The sequence below is a fragment of the Rousettus aegyptiacus genome, unplaced genomic scaffold, assembly GCF_014176215.1.
Source record: "Rousettus aegyptiacus isolate mRouAeg1 unplaced genomic scaffold, mRouAeg1.p scaffold_m13_p_11, whole genome shotgun sequence".
In the NCBI taxonomy this organism is placed as follows: domain Eukaryota; kingdom Metazoa; phylum Chordata; class Mammalia; order Chiroptera; family Pteropodidae; genus Rousettus; species Rousettus aegyptiacus.
This window is the reverse complement of record NW_023416286.1, coordinates 4,451,005-4,466,855: the sequence shown is the minus strand read 5'-3', so window position 1 is coordinate 4,466,855 and position 15,851 is coordinate 4,451,005. Positions and strand designations below refer to the sequence as shown.

Below are 15,851 nucleotides of genomic sequence, written 5' to 3'. Positions count from 1 at the left end.
TTGATTCTTTGTGGCATTTCCGTTTGATACTTGAATCCATTTGCTTTGCTCATATTTCACTCTTTTTCATGACTATATTATCCACATAACGTATATGCTACAGTTTAGAATACCCTCTATAATTACTGTACTGGCAATTTACGGAGATCACTTCCCTTATTCAATGGCTGCATAAATAAGGTATTCATTCATGAAAAGCAATAAGCCTGTCATCTGATCACTAATTTTTAGACTCAGTTTATAGGTACTATGAGAATTTGTAAATTCTACTTTGAAATGTGCCTTTGATAGATCTGAAACGGATAAGAGATCTTCTTGTTTTTAGAAATAAGGTTAATAATAAAGCAGAATAACTACTTCTCGAAAATTAATATTTAAAATAACTAATACTGTCCCACTCGTTTAAATTTGGTATTTCTGAAGAGAACACTAGCTGTTTTAAAATAAATGGCGCCACACACTTTAACGCATTCCGGCAGACCGGGATCCTTAATCTATTACTCAGTGGCTCCACTGAGGAAATAAAGATGTTAACACACTTACTATTATATGAAAACCTAAAACAAGCCCTCCTTGAACTTCACGCTGCCCATTACACACAAATCTGTATTAGGTGCCGAAGACAAGTTTCAGCAAATAATTTCTGGCAAGCGCAGTTTTTTGAGATCCTTAGGAGAAATCAAAAGACCTTCTTCTCACCCCCCACCCCGCCCAAGACATCCTGTTTGATCTTCTTTCTAGCAGTTATTGCTACCTGAAGTTTTTTTCTCACACCTTTGCTTACCTGTTTAGCGTCTGCCTCCCCAACTACATCACAAGGTCTAAGAGACCAGAGTGTGTTGCTGTCCTACTCATCCCCAGCACCTACAACACTGCCTGGGACACTTGTAGAGAATTGCTGACCGAGTGACCGACTGAATGAAGGGATGCGGTCAAGGTCTCGCACAAGCAAGGACTGAGACGAAAGGAAGGAGAACCTTGTCTAATTCTGTACTCGGATTTCTAGGACGATGGAGCTAGGCTGACTGATGCTTCACCTTCACATGAGGAGCAGCCATCTGGGTGAAGCTTCTAGAATATCATCAATAGCACTCCATGAAAACACAGGGAGAACTCAGTGTGGCCTGTGACATTTTTATAACAACCCGTGACAATGCATGTGAGCCCCCTACCTGGCTCATAACCGAGCTCGAAGCAATGAGAGCTATTCTTGTTATCAGTCGTAGAGTAAATACGTTTCTTAACTTTTGGGGTTTCTTTTTGGCTGCGTTTTGTTTTTATAATGCAGCTCTCACTGACATATTATATTCGTTATTGTGAGAGAAAAGGAATTTAGCAATTCTCCCACTTACATCTATTTTAAAGGATAAGAAACTAGCAGTTATTATAAGCACTTATGTAAATACTACACTTTAAAAGATAAATTAATAAATGGGGATGGATTACCAACAAAAAGTATGAGTACTATTAGATCAAGTTTTCAAAACAAAGGAGCCTACCTTCCCGCAGGCCGGCATGAAACGACCTTGTTCACGCTCACGCGCTACTATGCTCTGAGTCATGCTGGCTGCCACCTGACGACCTCCTTCTGCAGAACACATCCAAGACGGCTCCCAAGTTCAGTGTCTTGGGTGCAAAGCCCAGGCTCATTGCCTAAGCATGCGTGGGGGACCCCGGGAGGGAGGGTGCTAGAGGGCGAAAGGGGAAGGCTAATGGGGGAAGATGGGTTTGCTGGTCCTTTATGACATGACGCTTCTGAAGCCATGTTAGTTTGTCCTCAGCTCTTCCACCCGCCCCCACACTGAGGACTCACGAAGTGTTAGGAGGTTTTATGTGTATTTATGACATTGTCAAATGGTCCCATTTAATCCATACTGGGTTTAGTTCTAAAAATATGTGATTCACTTTTCTTCTGATTGTAACTCATCGAGGACATTTTTATGTCTTTTAGCCTCCATGGGGTGAATTTCCAACAATTTCTTACCCATAAAGCAAAATATCACAGCCTTTACCTGGCCTAATAACTACCTTTCCCACCTCACGGGGTCCAGACTTCTAGGAACGGCCCAGGGCGCTCCCTGCCCCCAGCTCCTCACCTGCCACGGTCTGAGCCTCATTACGTAACATCCCCCAAAGAAAGGCCAAGCTCCTGGGGGCCGGGGACTCTGCTCTACATCTATTGCTTTTAGAGCTGACTTCTCCTATTTTCCTCACTTCCAGAACCTTCCCGAGCACCTCGCTCCATGACCACTTCGTAAAACGCTTAATGAACTGAGCTGAATTCTGGGAAGCAGTTCAGCCTCTACTCTGCTTACTCTCTGTGATCTACCGCCTTTCCCTTTGTGAAATCCCAAAGCTTGAAGTGTTTGTACGGAGAAACATCTCTCTCTCGGGCCACTGACAACCCTGTCATTAAGTCTTTTTGGTGGCCTTCGACCAGAGTTCCAAACAATGTTCTAACTCTGAAACAATTAGGTTCCAAAGTAATATTATGCTGCTGTATTTCAAACCCAACTGTAAACAATAAAAATTTTGGTCTTTTTGGCCACAACTATAAACTGTCACACAAAATATAATTTTAACTAAAATTCATCACAAGCACATTTGGCATAATAGATACCGAAAAATGCACTGTGAACATGGCATAGTTTCTCTTCTTTGTTTTGAATAAAATGACCACTTTCTATCTGGATAAAATGTAAAATTAAAAAAACAACAAAAACAATAAAGCATGTTTAGCTGGAACCAATTACTGGATAACTTAAAAGTGGACCAAATTACACACGAGAAAGAAACTGGGCTATATATTGGATATGTATGACAGACAGATAAATCCCTAAATAAAATACCTCAAAGTGGCCATTATGTCACAGTTGATCACCGTGAAAAGTTTGGTTTTCAGAATACTTAACCCTATATTCACTGCTTTTAGAGTTCAGTGCCAATTTGAAGAGAATAAGTGATTCTAATCTTGGATTTCACAATCAGCCTTTAGAGCCAGTACACAGCCGGTGCTTAAAACAGTTCTAGTGCAGATTATCATGTAATTATGATAAATGCCAAAATAACGTAATTGATCTTAACCACTTCACCAAATTAAAGCCTCTTAGGACGAAAAACAAAAGGCGACACCCGTAAGCACGCACAGGGTTGCGTAAGCGAGCACGTTTCTCAGAAGTCCTAAAGGAGCGAATGTCGGCCTCGTAAAAGAAATCGATGTCTTTGCACGCAGCTGGGGAGGGCTGCGGAACACACGTGCGAGGCGTGCCAACGTCGGCATGGCGCGCACTCAGTGGTCCTTTGCCGACGGGTCACTACGAGCCCCGAAGTGCTCACCACTCTCAAGGAACGAGGCCGGTTTGAGAGGGAATCGTCGCGGTTGTCGTCACTGCAGGTTCCTGGGTCTCGGGGACGGCGACGTCGCCCCCACATCCCCCAGCCACCTGTGCCCCCTCCCCGAGGAGACTCGTTCAGCGAACACTCGGCACTGACCTGCAGGCACGTGGCCGGAATACAGCGCCTTAAAACGATCGTGAAGAGGAGTGGCGAGAAATAAGCGTGTTCTGTTACTAAGTCGACTCTCCCACAGAATGGAAATCCCCCCCACCCCAGGTATTTTCCTAGAATTGGGGGTGGGGAGGGGCGGGGTAGAGGAGCTTCTGAAATCAATTCGCATGCTTCTACCAATGAAATGTGACTTCCCTTTTTTTAAATCATTTAGATTTTTTTTATAGTTTTTTTTTTTATTGTGACAATAATTGAATATAGAGGGGCGTTTAATTCTACTTTCAAAGTGACCTTATTAGAAAATATCACCCCAAGTTTATTGTGATTTCTCTTATCACAGCTCACCTTTTAAAACTGACTGTAATTTATAAGGACAACTCTAATTCATGTGTCGTTCATTATTTCAACAGTACAGCACAACTGTCCCGCAAACGCTCACAGAAGCACAGACATCAGATTCAGAATTATGCATATTTTTGTGAAAGAGTTTTTGGTTTAGTAAAAGCCGGCGAACACTAACCTTCAGGTTGGACAAGCAGTTGTTGAGGAAAACATGCCACCTGCTGAGAAACAGCTGCTTCTGACTGACGCAGAGCAGACAGGTCACCAGAGGGTACAAGGCCTGAGGAGAAAGGAGACGAGGTCACAGGAGGGGTGATATTCTGACACACCAGGTGACGCGCGTTCTCGGGAGCCACCTCCCTCTGTGGCCCGTACGGACCGGAATAAATGAGCCCTCAGAACACAATCAGGCCCAACAGGTGCCGTGCAGAGGTGGACGTTTCGCCAGCGCTTCCCGATGATGGCGGGGATGGAATAATATAGAGATATGTATAGTGTTCAAGTGTGTGATAAGTGAAAAATCACGGATTTGGCCTCCAGTTACACATTTTCAAAGCAAACTCGTTTTCCTCGCTCCCTCTCAGTCCTCAGAAGGAAAGCAGGAAGGCTCACTCATTCTGAAAATGTTGCTGGTTTTTTCGCTCATAAACAGCGACTAGGGAGTCCTTGTGTTAGAGGTAGATATACGTGTTTGCTTTTGCATGTAATCTTCCCGTAAATAAGGAAGATCCCTAAAAGAAATGTTATTGCATCGGTAAACTCCACCAAGACGAATTTAACCACAGAAGGAATTTGCTTACGACGGAATAAACAGATGTACTCCTATGCTCTTCCTGCCTACCGGGGTCAAGTCTCCTGCAGCAAGTGGGGAAGACAGAAAAGCTAATGGGTGGCCGGCCACCCAAAAACATACATGCAGAGCCCGTCACCGCTTTGCGGAACCAGATGGCGTACGCCTTTATGGCGCTCAAAAATACGGCTAGCGAAGATTTAAACCAAACATGAACTCGAATTAGCAAAAAACAATTGCCCCAGTGGTCTTCGGCGCCTGACGACTCATTAACTTGGGTCTGATTTTTAGTAACTTAATTTTGAACTGATTTTGAACTATTGCTGCCACTGGGTGCAGCTCTAATTCTAGCTAGTAACCTAAAAACAAAACCACACAAAAACGACACACGACCAAGCAATTCGTCACGATGACCACCTAACGTAGACACATGAGCAGCTTCGTCCCCAGGGGGGAAACCGGCCAAGCAGCGGATCTGATGGGTCAGTGGTGGCTACGGCTGACTTGGCAGACCAGCACAGCGCACACCGATGAGCAGCGACCCAGGCGGGCGGCTTCTGGCACTATTGCAACGACAGCTGGTAGACCCCTTGTTGGTCCATGGGCCAGAGCTATATTGACCACTGAGGGCAAAAGGCTGCAGTAATTTCAAATAATTTTCTATGCTGCTCCTCAGCGCAAAGGCTCTCCCCAAAATCGTTTTCTCAGTCATGACGGAGTCATGCCCCCGGGGAACTGTCTGTGTCCCAGGCCCCCGCCCTGCCTGGTCCATTTTAGTTCTGAATATCGGGATAGGGTTAGCCTGGGAAGACTCTGGGAATGAGAAGAGAACTTGTTATTATAAACTTTAGCTTTCAGATTGGGGGGTGGGGAATATCTCAGAAACTAAAGCAGAAATCAAGTTGAGCCAACCTGGAAGTGAACAACAGAACCCCCAGGACCAGAAGCAACAGCGGAGGTGACGTGGCCTCAACCCCTTGCGTCACCGTGAGTCAACCGTGATCGATGTTAAGGGCGAGCTCCTCATTTTGAAACGCCTCCTGTACCTGAGCGAGCTGCGGGTGAGGCGCCCTCAAACAGATCCCGCCCAAACAGAGAGCTTTAGTCTCTGCGGTCTTGTGCTCTGAGTTTTGTCACAGTTACTAACCAAGGAATGCTTCTTCCGAGAAGAGAGTTCCAGCGTGGTGTCGTACAGACTTTCAACGAAGTTTCTAAGGCAGGGGACATTGACTTCGTTTTTCACCGCCTGAAACACAGATGCACGTTAACGTTACGTTAATTACCTTCTCTAAACAAGTGTGAAAAATTCTTAAAAATGAAGACGTAACGACTCACGGCAGCAACTGGGACAAGAATTTCAACGAAAAGCCCGGCCAAAGCATGCTTGATGTCTTTGTCCTTGACCTCGAGGAAGTAGTGTGCACATTCCTGGCAAGCAGAAAAAGAGTGAGGTGTGCACATAAAACATTAGGGTTTGCACGACTTTGAGGAAATAGCTCTGAATTCCATCATACACACTAACGTCGCCTATTCCATAATCTATTAACAAAATCGCAGACTCGGTGTCCGTATTTAAGTTCGCCGAGGCCAGAATGACATTTGCCACGGCTGGTTTTCTCGCCCAGCTCCTACTCCGATGTCAAACCACTGCACCGAATGGACATGGCGCCTACACAACCAGTGAGCAGATGGTCACCTGCGGACACTGTTGATTCGTTCAGCATTCATTTCCAACAAATTTCTGTTGACCGCCTACTGGGTGTGGGGCCCTGGGCCCTTGATTAACCCCAAAACGCAGACTCCCAGAGAAGGTAAACGTGGGAAGAGAGGCAGGAGACATCATACTTATTTTAGGCCCTGACGGCCCCGGATGAAGAGCTCTTTATTCACCAGCCCTGACGTCGCAAGGGTTTTTATGGTTCAGTTTTATGAGCAAGTCTGGAAGGCTCCCTGCCCCGCCTCAGACAAGGAAATGTTCGCGATAGTTCCTCAAGCAAGGATGTCTTCGCTGTGGACTGTTGTCCATGAGGGGGTATTTTCGTTGCCCAGGGAATCCTACGGGGGCCCGGCTGGAACTCCGCCAGCCCCGCTCGGTAACGTGCTGTGGTCCTCACCAGCTGTTGTTTTCGTGAAGAGCCCAGGGCTGCGATGACACGTCGCCATCTACATTAGCTACGACCATTTATTCCCAGTCGCTGCTGGGACCCTCGCCAACGGCAGCTACGAAAGTGCCCGGTCTGCCAATATCACACTGAGACCCCAGCCCAAGACCGGCACTGCCCGCGCGGCAAGCGCGGTGACGGATGTAGCCGTGGTCTCCAGAATCGTGGTCCCCGCCGCCATCACGGGGTGTGTGTGATAAGCACGCTCTCACGGCGCCCTCGAGCAGAGAGATCCGTGAATTATCAGGCATAAAAATGCTAATGGTTCACAGCTCAAGTGCTCGCCATGCACCAGGAATCCTCGGAGACACTGTCTACGGTTACTGTCACTGTCACCGCTTTGCAGATAAGGCAAGTGAGGCTGGGAGGGGTTAAGTCTGACCTGCCTGAGGTCACAGAGCTGGGGCTTGACTTCAAACCCGAGACGTTTGACACGCAGCCTGTACGTATTTCTTGGCAGATTTTCTGAGATACAGGTCACGGGCCCTGCAACTCGCCCATTTAAAGTGTACGATTCAAAGGCTTTTCACATCTACACCGCCGCACAGGTATCAAGTATCGCCACCGAATTCGAAACCTTTTTATTATCCTGCAAAGAATCTTTGCACCTCTGAGCAGCCATTGCCAACCTCTCTGCCCGCACCCCCTTCCTCCGGCCCCACACGCCCACTTCGTCTCTATGGATTTGCCTATTCTGGACAAGTCATTTAAAAGGAGTCACAGAACAGGTGGCCTTTCGTGACTGGCTTCCTTCACTTAGCACGACATTTTCAAGTTCGTCCACATTGTAGCATGTGTCAGTACTTCATTTTTTTCATGGCTAAGTAATATCCCATTGTATGGCTAGATCACGTTTTGTTTATTATTCATTAGCTGGACACTTCGGTTTTATCTGCGTTTTTGCTGTTATGAACACTGCTGCTATGACACTGGCATTCGACTTTTTGTGCGGATATATATTTTCGTTTCTCTACGGTATAGACCTGGAAGTGGCATTGCGGGATCTGCCATCTGGAACCGCGAAAATATTTTCCAAAGCTTTGGTGCCTTTTTACGTTCCCACCTGCAGTGTATGAAGGTTGCGTTCTCTGCACATCCTCACCAGCCCGTGCTGTTACCCTCGCCTCTTGCCGTCCTGGTGGGTGTGTACCTGAATCCATAACCCTGGGTCTACGCTCTTTATTAAGATCCTCACTAAGTCTGATTCGCAGAATAGAAACAAAAACCCGTTATGTACCAACGTTTTGTAAACTCTAATAAAGCCGCACATTCTGTGAAATCCTCATTAATAACAACTCTTCTGTTGGCATATAATGATAAACTCCGTGTAACTGACACCTAAGCCTGTATGGTTTGGTAGATATTTTAAAAATAGACTCTTATAGTAAAAATACAAAAGAGTTCTTCGTTATTTAAAGTTCTGATGATCATGAATGTTAACACAGCCACTTCAATACTATCGAATCTAAAAAGTAAACAAATCAGCTATATTTTATTCACAGAACAATACGTAGCCAAAGGGTAAAAAAAGAGGAAAAAGGTTAACCAGACGTTCCACTGGACACCCTGTCCCAAAGATGCTATTAAGCTCTAAAACGACATTCTGTGCCCGCAACTCTATCATTTGGTTACGAAGCCCGTTATGAACTGTTGAAGGAAAAGTACGACTTTTCTACCTGGGTGAGCGGGTTTTCGCACCCCTGGTCGGCCACCCCCAGGAAGGCGCTGTCCCAGGTGGCAGCTCTCTGATGACATTACCTGCATGAACTGAAGAGAGGCCTCGAAGTCCTCCACCGGGTACATCTTAATTCGAAAGAACTTCATCCCCATTATCAAGCTGATGATGCTCTGAACGACATACGGGCTCTGCTCCTTGTGCCGTAATTCTTTGAGCTCTGCCATAAATTTCTTCTTCACGGCAGGGAATCTAAGAAGAGAACACAAGTCATTTATCTGTCAAGTAACAGACTACAATGGAGACCTCCAGTATCTTGGGGTGACAGGCATGGGGGTCCTTAGAATCAGAGTCCAGTGGCCACCACTGTGTAAGGGTTTGACACTGGAGATTTTGGTAGGGTCCAATCTTCTCCTCTCTTCTCTTATTCTATAAGATGCTCTATGTCTCTTTCAGGATAGAGAGATGACCCAGCGTTATTTAGATCCTCTCAAAATGGCCTAGCTCTCAAATCGAGCTCTGTTTCCTTGGGTTTAGCAATTCTCAGCACACTTAAAGACCCCGAGGGCATGAGGCATCCAGTTATGAGCGTATGAGCAATAATGTGCTAGGCCGGCCGGTCCTGATGGCGACAGGAAAGAACTTAGGCCCAGAGATGTCCTTGCATCTGCTTCCAGAGCTCTATGGTGTGGTTTGTTTTATAGTTTTAGGTTCGGGATTATTGAAAAAAAGATACTTCTAGGTCAAAGGGGAATCTAGTAATGCAGACATTGAAATCAGAGCTAAAAGGTGGACAAGCTCCCTATGTATGGGGGATCACGGCTGAAAAGACCCAGTGCCCAAAGAGCTTATGGCATTTGTATTGTGTGAAAGTAAAATAATATTAATAATATTGATGACAGCAACAATATCTTCATATAAGATTAAACAAAGAATAGACCTTAAGAGGATGCGAAGTACTAGCCCATCTGTAAAGTACTTGAGGATGATGAAACATACACATAAAAGTTATCCGGACTATTAAACTATTTGCGAGAGGGCCAGTCTGACTGTTCAAAAAAAAAAAAAAAAAAGGAAAAAGAAAAAAAAAGAAAAAAACAAGGAAAGCATTCTAAGACTCACTGACTCACTGCATTTGGTTTCCTGAGACTATCAGCCTGCATTTCCACACAAGTAAAGCGCATCGGTTAGGATAAAGACGTGATGAGAGAGGGTAGCTGTGATAATAAAAGTTAAATTTGAAATTCTAATGTCACCATTCTCTTCTACTTTTTCAAGAAAATTGAGGATGATGGTAGCAGTGAGCAGACACACAGCCCTACAATAAGCCGGGCGAGATTCAGTGGGCGTCACGTTCAGTGACTCACTCGATGCCCGCACTATTACACCCATTTTACAGAAGAGGAACTTGAGGCAGAGATTTTGCAATGCAACGAAGTCCCAAAGCTGGTAAATGGTGGAGCCGGAATTCTAAGCAAAGTGTCTGGCTCTACAGTCCCTACTCTGAATCTCTATGCAACGGTATGACCAGACCAGTGGTTCTCAAAGCGCGGTCCCCAGGTCAGCATCACCTGGGAACTTACGAGTCACACACACTCCCTGGCCTGCTCTACACCCCCTGAAGAAGCAGCCCTGGGGTGAGTGCAGCAGTCTCTCTGAACAAGCCCTGCAGGTGACTCCGATGTGCTAAAGCTGGTGAGTAGGGAAAACCACCGGACACGTTTGTAAGATGCTGCTCACTGGATGCACGTTATCCCCCTTCACGTTTTTTATTTCAACAACCTGTTGAGTCAGGCACTGAATGCTCCTCCACTTTACAAATGAAGAAGCAGATCTGGACGATCAAAGTGACAGAGAGACTCGAGCCCAGGCCTTCTGATGCCAATTCCAGCAATTTCCATCACACTCCGGTTGCACAGTTTGCGACAGTGTACGGTTTAATTGGGACGATAAGACTGTAGCGTTGACCACGAGTCACGTGAATAACAGCGACAGTGATAATGATGTCATCGCGAGGTGTGTGAGCACGTGGTACCTGGCACTCTGCCTGGGTCTCTCTGACCCTTCTGGGAGGTTGAACGCCCAAGGCCGGATCGCTTCCCCCTACACCATCCAGTGGAGAATCAGGGTCTCTTTCCAGTTGGCTAGAGATTTCAGAGGGGGTCTGAGCTTCTGGGGGGGCGAGCGGAGGTCCCTGGGCAGAGACGGAATGAGGTTTGGGAGCAAGAATGGCGAGGAAAACAACGAAAGTGACCCTTTCGACCAAAATTATAAAAATGTAATAATTCTGAACTGGAGTTTTAGAAATTCCATTTTAATTCAAGTTATTTCCAAACACTGAATAAACCATCTATAGTTTTAATTTTAAAATATGAGTTTAAAAAGAAAAATGGGTCTTATAGGTTAGATTTACATTGTTTTGAAGACCACATGATACCGAGGGGCGTCTGTTTTCCATTCTCATCTATGACTAAAACGGGGAGTCGGGAGAAGGCAGGTTATCTGTGTAACTCGGTGTTTTAATATTCTCATGAGTTAGTGGCTGAAAGGCTATTTATTTCTCATTTAAAAATAAGTATGGCTATCTTTTATTTTAAAAAGTCCCAAAAGACATAATCGTGTTATTTTAGCATAAAAATAATCCAAAAATCTATTTGTACTTAAGATCTAATTTTCCACAAAATAATTTTAAGGAAAAATAAATTTCTTCTCAATGACCATGACGTGAGTGTTTATTACTGTCTTTAGTAAATACATTAACTAAATAATTACTTGGCCTTTGGTATGCTATCACATTTACATAAAATAAACTTCTTTAAAATGAATAGTGCATATAATAAAAGTGAGAGTAGAATATATATATTACGATTATATCACAAAGAGAAAGCAGTTTTGGAATCTATGACTCTTAGGGGCAACCATCACTGTTTAAATGAATATACTAGATTTTAACCAAAAAAAAAAAAAAAAAGTCCACCTTACCTTAAAAAAAAAGCCTAATTTTAACTTAATTGACTTTGAAAAAATTAATGCTTTGGGCGAATGTCACTTAGTGAAAAAGTTCTCCCTGCAGGATAAGAATTAAGCACATTACCACTAGTGAGCCTAAAAATAGTGATTCTGCTAAAACTTAAACTCCGAACTAAGTATTATATAACTAAAATCATAATGAATAAAATGTTTCATATGCATTACCACAGGGGACTAGATATAAAACCCAAAATTAGAACTGCCGCATTTCTCAAGTTTATTTTTAAAAAGAGATCACCGAACGCCCGGTACCAGACAAGCGTACATCCTTCCTGCCCCTGGGAACGAAGGAGGGAGCGCCTTTCTAAGGCAGTGATGATGTGGCAGTCCTGGTGTACTGAAGGGAAGGAAGCAATGTGCCGATCGCGGCATGACGGCAGTTTCAGGTGGGACCAGCCATCAGGACGGGTTACCCGTACATCGACTGCGAAGACCGCGTATCATTGCGACTAAAGGCCAGAGCCCGCTGGCCGAGGGGGCCTCTTGTGAATTCAAAGTCCTGGAGCATCGCCCAAATCGAGGCGTTTCTTATGCTCTACTACTGCAGAACAGGGACAAATACTGACGTAACAGGAACATAAAAAAAAGCCACTGTTGGCAAGAAAATGCTGGTCTGGGACATCTGACCGAATACGGAAAGTCCTACAGCCTTCGAATGTCCCTTAGTTAGGGCCTTGTCTCTCGGTTCTCACAACCCCAAATCCACGCAGCTACGGAAGCCACCACGTCGTTATACGCAATTCAGAGAAAACTAATAAAAACACAAAATGTTGTTTTTGGCACGTTGGACTTCCCGAATGATTGGATAACAGAGCTTTGCTGGGGTAATTACAAAGAAATAAGTTGAGACTTTCAGGGTTGGACAAATCAGCCAAAATACATATTAACAACTCATTTTTCTGATCTTTTCTAGGAATGAACTAGATGTGCGTGAATTAATTTGCCAGATAACTGCAGTTTCTCCCTTCGAAACGCCAATGCTTCTATCATTCGATTGCCATGGAAATCTCTCCAAAATGCATTACGCTTTTGCTTTTTTTCCTTGACAGTTGATGAGCTTAAGCGACTGCGGCGGCTATAATAAAGCCCGATGCGGTCTCGTGCGGAAAGGCACAGATCACTGCTGTCCAGTTGTTTTGCATGCTCCGGAGGTTTTAATTCATTCTCACTGGCGTCAGTGAATCTATTTCTCTTCCACCTCATACAGATGTTTTTCGTGTGTTAGGAAAAAAACGGGTAATCCAGATTAACAGACAAACTAGGTGAGATTAACTAAGTCACATCAAGGAGTTTCATGGGTCTGTTGCTGAGTTCTTCTTGTCTATGTTTTGGTTAGTTGACATTGCTGAATAAATACTTTAAAAAAAAAATTTTTTTTTTTTTTTGGATAAATCGGGTATTTCCATGCTACTAAGTTAGGAAATTCCATCTCTTGAAGGTACAAATCCCCTTCCGGGGCTGCATTTCACAGGAATGGGGCGATGCCGTTGCTCCACGCGGGGCTTCTGCCGGGTCCCGCGAGGTCCCTGGCTCGTCGTGCCCGGCTAGGAACAGGGTGTCGCCCAGTCTGCCTCAGGGTGGAATAAGATGAAGAGGGGGTGTGCCACCACTTTTGGAAGAAGAACGTTGTTGCCAACGGTCTGACACCACTTGGTTCTCACCCACTACGTAGTGTTATGAGGCCAGATAAATTTAGCAATGAGAATTTTCCCCTGACTTGTTTCCATGACAGAGGATGGGACATTTTTAGCTCAGCTGAATTAAGTAAGGTCTATAGTAAAGGGACATTTCAGAATGGAATTTTCCCACTCACGGATGATAGATCACAACCGCCCACTCAGGGAATACAAAAAAAAACTTTTAAAACTGATAAACTTCTTTGGAACATTTGGGCAGAGAGAACAGAAAGTGGGTCCAGCTCCTTCTTTGATGAATTGTATGAAACTCACAGACTCTTGGTAGGAGCCGGGTCAGCTGTCAAGTGAAAGAAAAAATAATGGAGGAAAAAAATTGGAAGAGACTTGTATTTGCCTTGCAGGGGCTTTTGGTCAGTTTCGGAGACAGGGCACACACAGCATAAGAACCTCCATAAATTCACGCATGCGGGGGGCTGGGGTAGGGCACCGATGACCTTGTTTGTTCTGATGGTGACAAGCTCCAACGTCTACTCACTTGGCTTGTGCCAGCACTCCGATGACTTCTGCATATAGGTCCGCCACGGTGTGCATGTGGCCGGTGTTGGGGCCGAGGTACCTAAGCGAGATATGACGAGACGAGTTAGGGACCCCTGGTCACCGGAAAAGAGCAAGCTTGATTTCGTTTTAAGCGCTCGACCTTTCAATATTCGAAGGTGAGAAATTACTTTACCCTTCTTTGTATTTAAAGTGCTTGAAAGCCAAGTTAATAACATCGTGTATTAAACTGTCTATTACAGGATGAAGTGGAATCTGGAAAAAAAAAAAGACAGCTCTTAACTTGGAAGAAAATATTAAAGATCAAATCAGTCAGAGTATTCCCGACAACTATATATGGACTTTCGCAATCGATAAATTCATGTGACCCAATACTTGAAATTCATAAAGGATTCAATAAACTTAGATTTGAAAATACTTCAGTTTGCAGATACATAAATCTTATCTAAAAGTAACATTAAATGAGTGACCTACCTGTTTCAAAACTTCTATTAATACTAAAGAAAAAATAAAATCAATGGCGAGGTCCCGTCTTTCCATTAAATAATCCCGCTGCTGCTCGTCACTGTAAAATTGAAAATATTCACATTAGTTGACGTTGAAGATATTCTCAGGGAGATAGAACTCACTGAAATTCTAGGATTCATCTCCAACGGACTGTGAACCGATTTTGGTGGCACCGTCTTGTCGAGGTGACCTGTACGTGCTGAAGCCGTTTCTCTTTTCGGTGTGGTAAGGTGGACAAACTCTGGGGCAGAATCCTTGACTTCCAGTCTTACATCTCAAGCAACATGGCAGCTTGAGCAGCTATTTGTGAGTCTCTAACCTCCTCTCGGGGACTTCGCTAAGGGATGTTTTAACCCGGGAATTCTCTCGTCTGTAAAATAGAGGCAAAAGCAAGAGAGGGAGACCCCTCCAGAGGCGTGCGTCGAGAGGACCTTGTAAAAGGAGTTGAGAGACAAGGAATAGTGTGATCGCCAGGTGGAGCGGAGCGACGGGGGCTGAAGGAAGTGTCAGAGCTGCTTTTGGTCCTGTCCCCATCCTTCTGACCTTTTGCCCTTGAGATTTCTAAAAGGAGGAAAGAAGGGAAGGGATGATGGATGAAAGACTGAGCACCGGATGGAAGGAGAGGTGCACGAGGCAAAGTGCCATCATCTGAAAAAAGTTAGGGAGCAGGATTAGCACCGTTGGAGGAGAGAAGGCTCCCCGCTCATCTAACGCACTGACTGGGGGCTAATTTGGAGTCAAACAGAGACAGAGAGAAGAAGTGAGGGCCAAGTTACCGGGCACAGAAGCGGGAAGAGAGGGGCCGAGTCCAGGGTTAGAACTGCGCCCCTTCTGCGGGGATGATCACGGCCATCGCGTAAAGTTTTGCTCGAGAACTAAAAACGTGTGCTTAGTTTAGTATAGTCCTCCAAACACACATACAAGTTCTTGTATATTAAGTTAAACCAATGAGAAAGGATGGGAGGATTTGGACTTGTCAGACAGATACTGTCGACATGAGAGTGTTTTAAATGTGGAATGTTTTTCTTTTCAGTCCCGAGGGAACGAGCAGAAAGGGAGGCAATATTTAAGGTGTAAAAAGAACTTCTTGAGGAATTGTCACCTTCGTCAAGGCAAGCGAAGGCTGGCAGTGGACAGGACAGGCTTGCAGGCGACCTGCAGCTTTGACTGTCAAGTGGGAAACGTGGACAGGGTTGGGACTCACTCATTCGGGATCGTCACGAGGAGTCCTGCCACGAGGAAGGACAGCGAACCAAACTGCCTATCTGAAGTCCTGTAAGACCCACCAGAACGAGGGCCTGCCCCTGCCAGAGGTGACGGACAGACACAGTGGAGGACAGAAACGGGAAGCCTGAAGACCAAGCGGAAGGGGCCCCCTCAACGAGCAGCAGCAGCAGAGAGAAAATTCTCACGCTGGCTGGCTCGAAGGTTCTTCAAAAGCGGCCAGAGGACCTTGATGAAGTAGCAGTTCTTGGTAGAAAGAAAAAAACAAATTAAGCCCCAGAGTCTAATATATGTAATAAGCCAATGGATGCTTTCGAATAAAAGCCAGACATATATACTTTTCCAATAATGAGCTCGACTTTGTTGCTGGTTTGAGGTCTGGCTACCAGGAGCCAGACATTTGACAAATTTATTTGGCACTC

The 15,851-nt window shown here is 45.0% G+C and overlaps 1 protein-coding gene across 7 annotated transcripts in view; it reads right to left on the bottom strand.

The window, feature by feature from the left end:
• Positions 1 to 15,851, bottom strand: part of FRY (FRY microtubule binding protein) — a 344,350-nt gene that overhangs the window by 113,551 nt on the left and 214,948 nt on the right. For all 7 annotated transcript variants that reach the window (XM_036228428.1, XM_036228427.1, XM_036228422.1 and 4 more), the window contains 7 exons: positions 14,173 to 14,263; positions 13,874 to 13,953; positions 13,679 to 13,759; positions 8,560 to 8,728; positions 5,975 to 6,067; positions 5,787 to 5,885; positions 4,028 to 4,129 (listed from right to left, as the gene is read on the bottom strand). In XM_036228428.1, coding sequence (XP_036084321.1) covers positions 4,028 to 4,129; positions 5,787 to 5,885; positions 5,975 to 6,067; positions 8,560 to 8,728; positions 13,679 to 13,759; positions 13,874 to 13,953; positions 14,173 to 14,263 — 715 coding nt within the window. The remainder of the gene's footprint in view (positions 1 to 4,027; positions 4,130 to 5,786; positions 5,886 to 5,974; positions 6,068 to 8,559; positions 8,729 to 13,678; positions 13,760 to 13,873; positions 13,954 to 14,172; positions 14,264 to 15,851) is intronic.